Source organism: Armigeres subalbatus, chromosome 3 (assembly GCF_024139115.2).
Source record: "Armigeres subalbatus isolate Guangzhou_Male chromosome 3, GZ_Asu_2, whole genome shotgun sequence".
Classification (NCBI taxonomy): Eukaryota; Metazoa; Arthropoda; class Insecta; order Diptera; family Culicidae; genus Armigeres; species Armigeres subalbatus.
The window spans coordinates 169,792,903-169,809,070 of record NC_085141.1 but is presented as its reverse complement, the minus strand read 5'-3'; the positions used below and the strand labels follow the sequence as shown (position 1 = coordinate 169,809,070).

Genomic DNA, 16,168 nt, shown 5'->3' with positions numbered 1-16,168 from the left:
TGCTGCACAATCTCCCCCTACCCTTCAGGACTCTCAGGGCCGAAATATATATAGGATAAGGGCCGAAAACATCGAAAATAAAGACAAAATAGTTATAAATTTGTATTGAGTAATTTTTATTGATGTCGTAGAGTCGTGTTTTATATCTGCCTTTTCGACCTACCATCTTTTTTGCCCGGCAGGAGACAAGGGTGGATATGATTTCATGTATCAATTCGGGTATTTGATCGCTTCAAGGCACGGAAAGGTATGATTCCTTCTTACAATGAATGCATTTGACTGGCAGAAAGCAAATGGAGATGTGATTGCTTCATTGAATTCAAGCATTTGCTCGATTTTAGGCAACTGAAGACATGATCCCTTCTATCAACGTGTCCATTTTCCGGCAGAGGGAAAGAGAGGATAGGGGTCGTACACTTATTACGTAAGCAATTTTTCTGGGTTTTTCGACACCTCCTCCCCCCATGTAAGATTATTTTCATACAAATGATTTTTCATTTATATGGAGAGTAAGATATTGACCGACCCCCTCCCCCCATAAGTGCTTACGTAATATGTGTACGGCCCCATACGACTCCTTTTTTCAATTCAGGCATTTACTCGATTTAAGGCAAGGGAAGATGTGATCCCTTTTTGAAGGTTGCATTTTCCCGGTAAATAGCAAAAGAGGATATTTCTCCTTCTTTCGACCTAGCCATTTGCTCGGTTTAAGGCAAGGTGAGATATGATCCCTTCTTTGAAAGATTCATTTGCCCGGCAGAAGGTAGCGAGGATACGACTCAATCTTTCATTACAGACTTTTCTCCCGGTTTAGCGCAAGGGGATCTATAATCCATACCATTCTTTCAAGGAATGCTTTTTCCTGGCAGATGATAAGAGAGAATATGACTCCTTCTTTCAATTCAGGCATTCGCTTTGTTTAAGGCAAGAGGAGATATGATCTCTTCTTGAGGGATGCATTTAACCGGTAGAAGGCATGAGACGATATGATTCCTTCATTCATTTATTCAGTTTAAGGACAGGGAATATATGAACCCTACTTTCGAAGACTACATTTGCCCGACTGATGGTAAGGAAGGTATGAAGCATATGGTGCCAATGGTGAATAAGATAGACAAATAGAAGTAATGTCTTCATGTATGAGCGAATGAGATTTCTTCTCAAAAATATTTTTCAAAACGCATGAGCGAATAGGATTTATTTGACTGATAAAATCGGGGTCTCCAGTAGCCTTGCGAGCAGAGGCGTAGGATTGCCAATCCAGAGATAGCGAGCTCGATTCTTAGTCCTGTCTAGGAAGTTTTTGGGTTAGAACTTTTTTCGACACCTTGGGCGTAGTGTATCCGTTAACGTACAATTGTACTGCCTCACAATATGAATATCCGTTCAATGGTGTTTATTGGCCCTGACGGCAGCGCGAAAACAAAATGGGGGCTGGGTGATGCTTTTTTATTTCACCCGGCAAGGCATATAGGACGTTAATTTCAAAATGCTTGTTGAAACTTTGAAACACGGTTTAGCCGAAAATGGTTTGATTTTTCGGGTTAGAAATTTGATTTACTTTCAAATTAGCAACATTAAAGTTAAATATTTTGATTAAAAAAACATGTGCTGATAAGTAACCAGACATGTAGTTTTCAAAAAAACTAACCCTGCGCATTTAAAAGTTTTCAGTATAACGCTGATAAACACATTTTAAAAGCATTTAAAAAAATACTTCCTATCTTCACCATGTCCAAATACAGTGATTTCACGCACACGTCCATCTTCACCAGATGGCAGCAGCGCAGCTCCGTCAACGGGAATTAGTGTCTTTCGCATCGGGCCGTTTGTTGTTTTTTCTTCTGATAATTCATTCAAAAAACATTATTTCAAGACCTCGAAAATTTGTTCTGAATAGCTCTATTGTTAATATTCGCTGTAAGTCTCGCTTTGTTATAATTTGTTGTCCTTGGAACGGGCAGTGAGCTGCTTAAATCGTTAAAAATATTCCGACTACGATCATATTGAACAATAACAGTTAAATGTAAAAAAAATAAAATAAAATGGTGGGCATAGAAAAGCTTCCAATTAATAACTGAGGAAATGCTTATAGAAAGCTAAGTTGAAAAGCAGGCGAAGTTCCAGATGGAATTGAAGAAGAAAAAGAACTCCTGAAAGGAAGAAATGCACAATTGGCAGGTTTTCTTTACATGGGAAATAAGACTAGCTACCAACGTTAAATTAATTCAATGAAGATTTATCTTGCTAGAAGGTGTGTTAACATTTGAAATATTTCAGTCTTTACAGGCACTTTCTTTATTGTTCTCTTGCCGCATCTTACAATCATGCGTCTAAAGTTTCGTAGTAGAATCAATGAAGCTGAATGACTGAATGTTATTCATCATTCACTAAGCTTTAATAACAAATTATGCCAAAAGACTATTATGCCAAACGACGGGTAAACATAATAATATAGCAGGTATTGCACACTTTCCTGCCTTGTCACGGAATAAAAATTGATAATATTTTTGTAGCATACTTTTCATCTTTCACGATTCTATAGAGAATGAGAGGGGCAGAATTCTAATTTGAAAAATCACCTACTAATGTTCTTTCCTTTTCATAAGTGACTGTAAGGACGTGACCGACGTACTCTCATACAATAGTCCAGGCTTGTACCACCTACGAATTTGTGCGAATTGCTAATGCTAATGCTAATGCTACTGATTTCACTGATTCTGGTCAATCACGGAGTAGCAACCATTGACCTAACCCCTGAGAATGATACCACAATTCACTGGTCATATTTATACATAATCGAATTCTACGCAGATGTACATATTCTTTCAAAATGGAACTCCCAATACCAGTTCAATACCATCTAACGATTGAACGTTATTCTGTAACTATGATGAATAGCACTTAACTGACATCGTTAAAACTTATCTGCTCAATGATGATGTGCCCATCTGGCCTTTCGCAGCACTTCTCACCATACAAGTACCCGTTAGCGCTTTCCAGACTTTTCAAGTCCATCCGATGCTACTATTTTCTTCTTGGAAATTTTCCAACTATACCATTGCTCTGCTTCATCCCTTTGGCATTACATCTCAACTGGGACATGATATGCTCTTTACTGTCTATACTCGGTTCTTTTCGATGCTTATCTGCGAACATGGAAACAACAGTCCAACCCTTTAATTTCTCGAACCCATACCAAGCTATCATGCTTTGCAGCGCAGACGAGCCGAACAAGGTAGCTTGCTCCCGTTTCTAGGCATCATAAATCTGAAAGAGATCAGTTTTATGCTTTCACCATGCCTCGGGATGAATAAAAAGCGCACAGTGAAACGGCAAGAATGAATGTAACGCTAAGAAGAGAATCGCCCCTGCTTGAACAGGTTTCAATATCTGACTTCTTTCGCCACCGATTCCCTTATCCACCGCGAGGATGCTTTCCGATGGCTAGAGTGTTCAACAGCTTGACAGCCACTTGATGGCTGCAGCTGGTAGATGAGAATTTTATCACTTCATTGCTGGCTTTCGTGGTAACTCTCACACTGCCCTCAAAGGTTTGGTTTCGTTGATGCGGTGTTCGCAACATAAATTGAAGTTGGTTCAGTAGTCACAATCACGAATGTAATATCTCATTTCGTATGAGCACAGTTTGTGTGCCAGTTGCTCATTTTAGAAGCTCAATCCCGGAACATGATATTATCACGGGGAGTGGGTAACCAGCCAACACGTGTGTAAGTAATTAAACTCTCATGCTGATATCCTTACTTTCGACGCGAGTAATTCCTTGTCACTTGTCTTAGAAGAAAGGCAGATTGAAGATTTTTTACGACTTATGCTCTTAGTCCCTGCCATTAGATTAAACCACCTACGAAATTAAACTATCGAGTTCAATCAAGAATCAGTTATTACTAGGCTGACCAGATCCTTTTAGTGGAAAAACGGGACAAACGCACTTGCAAAAACGGGACATGTCAAAAAGCTTGTGACAAAATTAAAGAGCTGTAGAAATTTCAAAATTGATGGGCATAGTTTTAATTTTTCCGTGTAAGAATTTCAGAGAAAAGTTTTTACAGTGATTTTTTTCACAATTATAACCTCTTTTAAGAATCTTAACTAACCTTCTAAGCATTAAGCTAGTTGACAGCTAGCCTCGGTATCGATAAGAGTTACTTTTGTTAGCGGCTAGTGGAAACGTAACAAACATAAGAATCGTGTTACTCGACAAAGTCCGAAGAGGCGTTTTGCCAAGAACTACGGTTCTCGTGAAAGTGTCCAGTTTACCGTACTGATGGAGGACTACCGCAGAGACTCCGTCTATCTAGACTTTAGCGGAATGCCAGTCCGCCCTAAACTAGACAAAGTTTACGAACTCATCAGCAAGCAAATCAAGCTCGACGTGGCCAAAGTGAACTGTATCCAGCCAAGCATGACGAAATCTCGAGTCATAATAGAATTAAAATCGCAATCATATGTGGAACAATTAGTAGCTGAGCATAGCCTGAAGCACTCCATCGAGCACAACAATGAGCAGTATGCTATTCCCATAGTTCCATACGACAATGCGATTGAGGTTAGGGTAGCTGATTTGCCTTCCTACGTTTCAACCGAAACAATCACCAAGTACCTAGGCCCCTACGGAGAGGTACTCTCCACGCAAGATGAGGTTTGGAAGAACTTTTGGCCGGGATTGCCGACCGGAGTAAGGCTAGTTCGTATGCGAATACAAAAACAAATTCCGTCTTACATTCCGATACACACGCACACCGCTTACATTACTTACCGTAATCAAATTCGCACCTGTAAGTACTGTGTCCGACCCCTCCACATTGGCCGTACTTGCAATGAAGCACGCAAAGAGCAGGGAGTGGACATCAATAGTCGCCTCACGGCAGCACAGGTAGTTAAAGGCATAATCCCACCACAGGCATCTGAATCAAAAACCGATGCTCAACCACCACAATCAAGTACCCCAAATGCGATGGAAACGATTGATAACCAGAGCACTATCACCAACAAAAGCCTTGTCACGGCAATAACAGATCGCATAATGTCATCAGCAGCGGTGCATGCTACGAGATCCAGATCTTCGTCTTCCATGCGTCCCCCTCTAGGAACATCACAAGCGGCTGGTTCTAGCCGAACAAGCTCTCCAATGAGCGCTGTATAAAACCAAACTTTGAACGCTAACACAAGTGATTTCTTCATATCTGATGATGCTGATGGGGAAATAGTAAACACAGCAGCACCAAAAAGGCATCGATCACCAAAAACATCAGAAACACAGGAAGCTGCATTCTTGGAGGTGAAGCGCAAGAGCAGGAGCAGCAGTAAATATTCCTCTTCTCGGTAAGATTAGCAGGTATATGCCTAGCCGAAGCAAATCTAGATACTGCCACCTTTTTAAAAAAATCTCTATTCGCACTATTGACATCACCGCAACGAACAAGCTATCACAATCGACGACTATCCAAAACAATCACCGAACACTTACATAGACGATTGCTGGGAATGCAGCAAACATTCAGGACTAATTTCAACGAGGGCTTTTATCTCCGTGAGGTAAGCCCTAGTATATGTCTTGTCGAAGTCTACACAGTTACTGCCACCAATCTCAATCAATTTTCAACTCTATTTAATGCACCATCTGAGCAACTCCATTCATCTCGCATCACAACAAACAACAAACGCAACCCATTCACAACGGAGACCGACGTCCAATATACTACGTTTGATGATTATTCTTTTTGTTGGGTAGGCTGCACTAGTATATGTCCGGTCGAAGCACATTCGGATACTGCCGCACTAGAACGAGACTCACTTCTTGCAGAAACGGAACATCTATACACGTCAGCCCGGCGAAACCTGATCACTTTACTCGACACACGACCGCTGGGATTTGGGATGTTTTTAGTCACTTCATTTTCGACACCGGCCGCGACGACACTTACTCCCGGCGAACAACAAGATCAACGTTCCTTGGCGAGCAAACGAACAAATCTGCAGGTAAACAACAACAATAATCTGGATGTAGGAGTATATCTCATGAAATGGTATATGTATTCCTCCGCAAATATGGGTTCCCCGGCTGGGCGTGGAGTATGGCGACTTCAATCGCAAATGCTTGATGACATGGACGTGATGAACGAACTGGCTAGAAAATGGGTTTACTGGGTCAGAGCTAAACGGAATTTTCGAAGTTGGATGGAGTGGTGGGTTATCCATACCAAGCCTAAGCTTATCTCTTTCTTGAAATGGAAAACCTCTATTGTGCACCGTGAGTTTAGAGATGCGATGGAACTATATCGATCTCTGTTGAAGGATGCTTACGAAAATTACCTAGATAACCCGGGGCAACTTAAAACGATAAACCATATAAAAGCTCAAATGCTCTGTCTTCAAAGAAAATTTTCAATGAACTTTCGGAAAACAAACGAGATGTTTTTGTCCGGAGAACCTACGACCCTTTTCCATGTTGCGCAAATACATGGGAAAAGAGCAAAGAGTTTGATATCAATACTGGAGGGTGAAGATGGGGAGGAAATACGAGAACAGTCTCAAATAAGGAGCACTATCAGGTCATACTTTGAAAGTATGTATTCTGTTGCTGATTCAGAAGAACAAAGACAATTTCTGCCAAAAAAAGGATACCGGACAACAATATAGCCAATGAAAATCTGATGCGAACCGCACCTGACGAGGTTAAGACTTAGTAGCTGTGCTAGGAAATCTTCAGGCGTGGATGGATTGCCAAAGGAGTTTTACATGAAAGCGTGGGACATTATCAAAACAGAGTTTACAAATGTTATCAATGACGCTCTCCAAGGCAACTCAATGAAACAATTTCACGATGGGGTTATTGTTCTTGTTCGGAAAAAGGGAAATATCAAAAGTGTTCAGGGATATCGACCAATATCTCTGTTAAACTTCGACTGCAAAGTTCTTTCTAAAGTCCTAAAATACCGAATGCATGATTTACTTCCACTAGTATTGTCAGATCATCAGAAATGTTCGAATGGTAAACGGAGTATATATGAGGCAACATCTCGTATTCTGGATAAGCTATGTCAATTGAAACATCATCGACAAAATGCATTACTCGTATCCTTTGATCTAGACCATGCCTTCGACAGAGTCAGTCACCAGTTCCTACAACGAACTCTGTTGGAGATGAACTTTAATCCTCTGCTGATACAACTTCTTGCAAACATTTGGAATCAATCCTTCTCCAAAATTTTGATAAATGGGCACCTGACGCAGGAATTCCAAATCAAACGTTCCGTAAGGCAAGGAGATCCTTTGTCGATGCTTCTATTCGTTCTGTATTTGCAACCGTTACTTGACGCTATTTCGCAGAAACTCCCAAGAGCCATCTACAATGCTTATGCTGATGATATCTCTATGTTTTTCGATAACGAGCAACAATTGATCCAAGTGACCAATATCTTTTTGGAATTCGGATTAGCATCTGGTTCAATTCTAAACAAGCAAAAAACAAAGGCAGTCATGATTGGAAACTTAAACTTAACAGCGGAAACGGGTGGATTAGTATCGAGAATTTTGTGAATATTCTTGGAGTGCAGTATGGAGATAACATAAAACAAGCACAGAAACAAAATTGGCAGTCCGTTCTCAATGGAATTCGATCACGTCTCTGGCTCAACCATCCAAGGAAATTGAATCTCATTCAAAAGACAATTCTGATCAATACCTACGTCAATTCGAAGGCTTGGTATATGGCTTCAAACTTGACGATCAGCATGGGTTTTGTTAACAAAATTAAAGCAGAAATCGGAAAGTTCATATGGTATGGTCAAAATTTGCAAAGAGTTGCCTATGGAAACATAATATTACCGAAACTTCGAGGTGGATTGAATTTGCATTGTATGGAAACAAAATCAAAATCACTGCTAGTTAACCGTCTGATAAGTCTGGTTTCGCAACTTCCTTTCCTTAGCAGCTTCCTTGAAAATCAAACTGTTTCGGTACCTCTGATCTTTAGCCATATACTCCTAGTAAAACGGAAATATCTAGACTACCGGAAATCATATTGAACGCACCATCGTCATCAGAAATTTATCGGCATCTTCTGTCCTTGGCACCTGATCCTGGTTTTGTATCGGCGGAACAACGTGATTGGAAAATGGTTTTCAAACATCTTCATAGCAGAGAACTTACGTCTAAGCAGCGTTCTAACTGGTACATGGTCATGCACTCCAAAATCAAACATCGGGAATTGCTGTACCGACGAGGCATTATCGATAATCCGTTCTGTGAAATTTGTCCTGAAGAGCCAGAGTCTGTAGAACATAAACTGTTTCGATGTCAAAGAGTGCGAGACATCTGGAGATCCCAGAGAAGACATTTACTGTCCAGAGTACACAATTTAATCAGCTTTGAACCACATGATTTTATTTATCCTGTGCTTAGAAACGTGAATAGGAATTCGAAAAAGTTTATTATTACTACACTAGGAAAATTCTACACTTACCTTCTAGAAACGCCAGAAAATGAATTAGGATTAGATAATTTTGTATTTTATATGGACATTAGTAACTAAATAACAAGACGAAATATAAGGTTTTACAAAAAAAAAACAGCTTGACAGCCACTTGATGGCTGCAGCTGGTAGATGAGAATTTTATCACTTCATTGCTGGCTTTCGTGGTAACTCTCACACTGCCCTCAAAGGTTTGGTTTCGTTGATGCGGTGTTCACAACATAAATTGAAGTTGGTTCAGTAGTCACAATCACGAATGTAATATCTCATTTCGTATGAGCACAGTTTGTGTGCCAGTTGCTCATTTTAGAAGCTCAATCCCGGAACATGATATTATCACGGGGAGTGGGTAACCAGCCAACACGTGTGTAAGTAATTAAACTCTCATGCTGATATCCTTACTTTCGACGCGAGTAATTCCTTGTCACTTGTCTTAGAAGAAAGGCAGATTGAAGATTTTTTACGACTTATGCTCTTAGTCCCTGCCATTAGATTAAACCACCTACGAAATTAAACTATCGAGTTCAATCAAGAATCAGTTATTACTAGGCTGACCAGATCCTTTTAGTGGAAAAACGGGACAAACGCACTTGCAAAAACGGGACATGTCAAAAAGCTTGTGACAAAATTAAAGAGCTGTAGAAATTTCAAAATTGATGGGCATAGTTTTAATTTTCCGTGTAAGAATTTCAGAGAAAAGTTTTACAGTGAATTTTTCACAATTATAACCTCTTTTAAGAATCTTAACTAACCTTCTAAGCATTAAGCCAGTTGTGGAAAAAAACAACAAATATTTCACTCTTCAAAGGGGAAAACACGAAGGAACAAAAAATTACGTATTTCTCCAATATTAAAAAAAATGTGGAACTTTGAATATTTATTTTAATCTACTTATAAACATGCATTAAGGTCTAAGGATTTTATTACTGACTAATATGAAAAACTTTTACAATTTTGATCCCTAAATCCCGCCCTACAAAAATGCATGGGGAACCAAATCCCGTAACACGATTTCCGAACTGTAAACCAGCCTTTAAAGCTGGTGTGGGCATTAAAAGATGAAAAAATAATTTTAAGAAAAAATGTCGAAAGATAAATGCGAAAAGAGTAATAGGGTGGGATTATTGATTTCCCGTGCTAAAACCCTTTTCCATTAATATATGTGTGGAAAAATCTGCGGAACCAGAACCTGAACAAGGAAAGAACATTATTAAAAAGTAATTCTAATTATTTCCATGAATATGGTCGGCGCATGTGAATAAATATGCTAAAAGTAGCATTACATCTCGGAAATCTTGTCCATTAATTTTGTTCATATGTGCTTTCAAAAAGGCCCATACATATGGAAGCTCCTGATCTGTACACTAGTCTTAAAGTACGTGAGGACTGAAATCCGACCAAATTTGCACTCGGTTTGAAACCGCCTCAAACTCGATTTGATTTTGTTCAACTGATTTATTGATGATTATTATTATTTAATATCATCGTTTTTTACTGTGGATGAACTTGAAATATTCTGAATTATTCAGAAAGACTTTGAATGATTCTTAATGTTTCGAAATGAATCAAACGATTGAAAAATATGTTCTAAAGCTACCCTGAAAAAAATAGAATTGTCCTACTTCGCAATATGTAAAAATATCGAAAATAAACTTAATCTGGATATCTGTTTGCCTCTGCGTTTCATTATATTGAAGTTGAGGCGTGGCCTGGTTTTCAGAATATACTTGCCAACTAAGTTACCGATTCCGTTAAATCCACTAATGAAATTTGTCAAATTTTAATGCCATTCTGGAGCTCTTTGGAAGAATCGATGAAAAAACGGGGGATTTTTTAGATTACGACGGGACAGCACAATAAGGTATAAAAAACGGGACTGTCCCGTTAAATACGGTACGTAGGTCAGCCTAGTTATTACTAGCAACAAGTTCTATTCGACGGAAAATACTGCCCCATTCTTTGCTGTTGAGAATTGGCCAGATTGAACTATGGGATCAGAAGTTATGGTCAAAATGGTATTTTTTATACTCAAAACACTCATTAATTTCTTTGCTTTGATTAGAAAATTATTTTGAGCTTTGCTTTTTTTTTGCACGAGAAAGGCACGAACACCGCTAGGTGGATTAAACAGGGTTTTTTGTATAAGAATCTAGCAATTTTGTATATGTCCAGTTTGTAAACCGATTATTAGTTTTAATTTTTCTCTTGTAACTTACTTAATTAAATTAAAATATATAATATGACTCACTTAGTCGCATTCACGAAACGGAGGATGGTTTAACTCAGTACCCCACTCCAATCCCACTTGTTATAAAGACGATAATTATGTTCATATTATGTGTTGAAGTATATGACAGAATTTGTCAAACCTGGATTAGTGATATTTTTAAATTAAAGCATAACTTCTATCTAAAACAGATTAATTTATTTCAATGTTTTAAAAACATGTTCATTGATTAATTGATAGTCACTTTCACTGTTCATGTTTTAGGATTTCCGTATAGTTTCAAGTTTTTGATATTAACCATGAGTTATTCTTGCAGTGATTTGATAATAACGTTATGAAAAACTGTTTCCTTCAATTAATACGATTACATTTACGTACAGCAACTCTGGAGTGAAATGACTTGATTTGTCGGAACGCCTGTTATTCACTTGACAACAAAGTTTCTGCTGGCTTAAGATTGAGTTTTCTATACTGTCCTGAATAAGAAAGAGCAGACTGCACCTCCTTATGAATGTCGCGGATCCTTAACGGTGAGGTTGAACAGTTTCTGGGCAATAATGGAGTACTCGATGTCAATCGGTTTGGTATCGTCGTACAACGAGGGTGCTTCACAGAGGATTGCAAATGTGCCGAATAATGACGCTATTGTAAATAACCATAAAAATAAACGATCCAATACCATCGCCACAAAGCCCCAATCTTGATCCTCCTGCATTAACGTTGGTCGCGTTTTATTTTCGTATCGTAGCAACATTTCCGGAGGTCGAGGTCGTCGGTCAGTGCATGCGAATAGAATAGACCGGAAATGAGTCGAGCGAGAAGGATATTCAGCTGGTGTATGAGATTGTAATTATTCAAAGAAATGCCTTTCTACCGTTTTTGTCTGCCCCCTTAATTCAATAAAATGTACGCTCGGATCGGATGCTTGAAAGTATGGAAAACGTGAATTGATGGTCGCATGGCGGCGAATAAATAAGGGATTTAAATTGTAAGATAATGAGCGTGGCGTATAAAAAAATCAATACAGCGAGTGCTAGCATCGTCGTTCTTGGAAACACTGGTAGCTCTTAGGAGAATGAAATTGGTTCAGGGGCTAGAGTAAATTATTTAAAAAAATATATGTTATGTACTGCCGTCATCTAGTGATGTAACGTATACGCTAATGAGCAATATAACTGTTTTTTTTTTTTTAAATTTTCTCTTTTAAAAAAACGGTGAAAAATATTCGCAAACACAAAGCAAAAAATAAAACAAAGTCAAAAATTGCAATGTTGTTTCATAAGAACTACTACTGCAGAGTATAGTGCCAGTGTACTTTTAAGTGCTAGTGTACTATCAAGTGCGCAAAGTGAGAAATGAGAAGTGAGAAATGAGTGGCGTGAAGTAAGAAGTGAAAAAGGTGAGTGGGAAGTGAGTAGGAAAAATAGATGAAAAAGTGAGCAGTGATAGTGAGGTAAGTCAGTGAGATCTTGGTAGTGAGAAGTAAAATGACTCATGGTAAAATGACTCATACATGGGTAGTGGATACTGTGGGTTTTGAGAAATGATTCTGGGCCATTGAGCCGAATGGCCATTAGGTCGAGTGGTCATTAGGCCGAAAGACGAATGAGAAGTGATGAATGAAAAGCGAGAAGTGATCAATGAGAATTGGGAAGTGAGAAATGTGAAGTGAAAAGAGAAAAAAAGATAAGTGAGGAAAAAGAATTGAGTGTTGAAAAGAAAGAAGTGAGAAGTAAGAAGTAAGAAATGAGAAGGGAAAAATTAGAAGTGATAAGTGAGAATGAGAAGCGAGTAGTGAAAAGGGAAAAGTGAGAAGTGCGATGCGAGAAGTGAGAAATGAGAAGAAATATGTGAGAAGTGGTAAAAGGGAAGTGAAAATTGATAAATGAGAAATGATAAGTTAGAAGTGAGAAAAAGAAGTAAGAAGTAAGTAGGGAAGTAGTGAAAATTGAGAAACGCATTTTTTGAGTAAGAAATAAGGTGCAAGAAGGTAGGAAGTAAGAAGAAGGAAGACGGAAGAAGAAGGAAGAAGGAAAAAGGGAGAAGGAAGAAGGAAGAACGAAGAAGGAAGAAGGAAGGAAGAAAGAAGAATGAAAAAGGAGAATAAAGAAGGAAGGAAGGAAGGAAGAAGGAAGAATGAAGAAGAAAGGAGGAAGCAGGAAAGAGGAAGAATGAAGAATTAAGAAGGAAGGAGGAAGAAGGAAGAATGAAAGAGGAAGAAGGAAGTAGGATGAATGAAAAAGGAAGAATGAAGAAAGAAGAAGGAAAAAGGAAGAAGGGAGAAGAAAAAAGGAAATGTAAGAAGAAAGAAGGAACAAGGAAGAAGAAAGAAGGAATTAGGAAGATTCTTTGAATTTTCCACCGTAAATTATTTGAAATTTCTTCGGGAAACTATTCTAAAACTTCACGGAAATTTCTTCGGAATTTCCACGGAAAATTCCTCGGTATTTCCATGTAAATTCTTTGGAGTCATCGGAATTTCCACGAGAAAATTTTCACAATTTCCACGGAAGATTCTTCGGAATCAGTACTGGAATTTTTCATTTTCAATTAGAGATGTCACGCGATGTTTACATATCTGCCCCTTTCAATATCTATAGAAACGAGAAGGATGAATGGCAAGCTACAAAAATCTCAAAAAATATTTGTCCCGTGACAGGGCATGAAAGTGTGCAATATCTGCTTTGGTTTTGTGTTTATTACCACTTTCACCCCGGTGAATTAAAGGAATATGATTAATTTATCGACTAGTAATTATTCCTTGCTTATATGAATTAAAATAATTTAGAAATTTTAATTTTAAAATAAAGCACAACATCCTTTCATGACTGCCTTTCATGCGAAATTGATCAAAGAACCCACGATTCTTTCATTTGGTCGCCTGAAATAGAAAAAGGCGCTTTGCTCTCTGTCTTATGACGATCACGACTTATTCCAGTACTGTTCGGAATCACAACGGGGAATGCTTTGGATTTTTCTACAAAAATGCCATGAACTTCCACGGAAAGTTTTTCGGTATTTTCACGGTTAATTCTTCGAAATTTCCACTAGAAATTTCTCGAAATTTCTACGGGAAACTATTCGGAATTTGCACGGGAAATTCTTCGGAATTTCGTTGGCGGATTATTCAGAATTTGCACCGTTTTTTAATGAAATTTTTTGGGACTTTTACCGAGAAATCTTCAGATTCTCACGGGAAATTCTTCACAATTTCCACTGAAAGTTATTATTTATCATTATTAACAAGACTTTCGGCCTTTGGCCGGCTCATCTCGTATACTGAAAGTTCTTCAGAATGGCTGAGGGAAGTTCTTTGGTGTTTCCACGCGAAATTGTTAGGATTTTTCACAGAAAAATCCTTTAAATTAAAACGATTAACTCAAACGATTTTTTTAAATTTCCGCTCTTTGGAATTTCGTTTACAGGTTGTTCAAAATTGGAACGGCCTTTTTTTTTGAAAATTCTTTGGAATGTTTACGGCAACATTTTTGTAATCTCACAAGAAAAAGTTCTTTGAAATTTCTTAGGAAAGTACTTGGGTATCCACGGGATTTTTTTTCGCTATGTGAGTGTTGGTTATGTTAAGTGATGAGTGTTGTACAAAGTTGTACCGAAAGGCTATCATTTCAAAGTTGTACCGAAAGGCTATAATTTCACTCCAAAATCGAACTTTTTATAGAAGTCTCGGAGACCCATGATGTCATATACCAATCGACTCAGCTCGTCGAACTAAACAAATGTCTGTCAGTCCGTGTGTACATATATGTGTGTGCACACGAAAACTGAAAAACATTAGCCAGTTTTTCCTATAGTTATTCTTAACCGATATTCTCGCAACAAGTTGCATTCGACATTTGATAACGATCGACCATTGCGTTTAAAAGTGATTAAGAAAGTGGAATCGAGCTATATAAAATTGGTGTCTTGGCTAAATGCGAGAAAGACAGTCATCACTTGGTGAATTAAGTTGGGTTTTGACATCACGATCGATTGTAATCATCGATCATGCATGTAATAAAATACTTCCATCTTTTATTCTTCTGTCTTTTCTCTTCTAAGAAAGCACAAAAAATACATATGCAAAAATAATTAGAATTTCTCGATTCCGTCGCTAAATTTAAATATTTGAAACTATAGAGGAATACATTTTCTACTTAAATGATCTATATTTAAGTAGAGTTATATTGTGCAGCAATGATTAGGTGTTTAGCGAAATTGTTTAATTACCACGAATCTATCTTTGACACAGACAGTTAGTTATTAAATAACGTTGAGAATAAGTAAGAAAGTAATCATCCGTTATTTTAGTTTCTGGATCCTTGTTGCTGCCTATGCAATACATATGCATGAAAGTGGCTTCAATAAGCAGTGATATTGGAAAAAAGCAAAAAGCAAAAAAAATGTATAAAGAACATAATACGAACATTCTAGTCTGAAAGCCTAGCGGTTCTGTATAGCAAATCGGTGGGTGAGCGGGTTAGGGTGAATAGCGAGGCGTTTCTACTTTGATTGAGTTGGCGAATTGCGATGCTAGCACTGGCGTGGTACTGGTAGAGAAAGACTTCTTTTATTTATATAGTTCGCTGTGTTATATGTACCGGAAAGAGAAAAAAGCCGTACGAGGAATACTTACCGCATTAAACTCGTCCTGGCGCTGCATGTGATGCTGTATAAACATAACGTTATGAATGGCCTTCTCCAGTTCGAATGGGTATTTCTTCCTCGGCGCCACATCGCTCAGCGATTCATCCAAACCAGACATTACCGATGGAAGCCCGTTGTACCCTCCTAAGCTACTGAGCCCTCCTCCGAGGGCTCCAACCAGTCCGCTGAATCTGTTAGGTAGAAAGAACACGACCCGACGGAGTCAGATATATAAGCAACAAACTTGAAATCAGCCGTTAGCAGCCCTCGACAGAACGAACCATGATGGTAAAAGCAATTTAATTCTGACGCTGGCAGGGGTTAGACTGGGCTTAGAATTTATCCCATTTGGAGGGCCAATAAATCATCGAACTAACCTATTCGTGGCAGTCGTTGAGTGTAGACCGTTGCACCCCCCAGGCCGGCCTTGCATGTGTCTGATTGAATCCGGGCTTGAACCTCCCGAGTTCGGCTGCATTTGAGAGTGGGCCGCCAGTGCTGCACCAAATTTGCTTTTGCTGATTTTGATTCCGTAGTTTATTTTATTGGCTGCCAGCTCCTGGAATTGAATTTACGTGCAATGCAATTTTTATTGAATGTTAGCTTTGGATAAATAAGACATGCTCCAATAGAGGAACTTGTAGAAAATGGTTTTAGGCTAAACTATATCTTATATTTCATATTTTACCTTAAATTCTTTTTCTTTACAATCATTTTTATTTGATATTTTTGGTAAGAATTCTTGACGCCCAAAATTCATTTACACTGGGGTCGCCTTCTATGTGGTTTATTTTTAGTTA

The 16,168-nt window shown here is 38.4% G+C and overlaps 1 protein-coding gene across 1 annotated transcript in view; it reads right to left on the bottom strand.

Moving 5' to 3' along the window:
- Positions 1 to 10,900: 10,900 nt before the first annotated feature.
- Positions 10,901 to 16,168, bottom strand: part of LOC134224126 (acetylcholine receptor subunit alpha-like 2) — an 88,079-nt gene continuing 82,811 nt past the window's right edge. The window contains exons 7-9 of the mRNA XM_062703383.1: positions 15,746 to 15,927; positions 15,358 to 15,559; positions 10,901 to 11,433 (exon numbers count right to left, since the gene is read on the bottom strand). Of these exons, the coding sequence (XP_062559367.1) occupies positions 11,230 to 11,433; positions 15,358 to 15,559; positions 15,746 to 15,927 (588 nt within the window). The 3' untranslated portion in view covers positions 10,901 to 11,229. The remainder of the gene's footprint in view (positions 11,434 to 15,357; positions 15,560 to 15,745; positions 15,928 to 16,168) is intronic.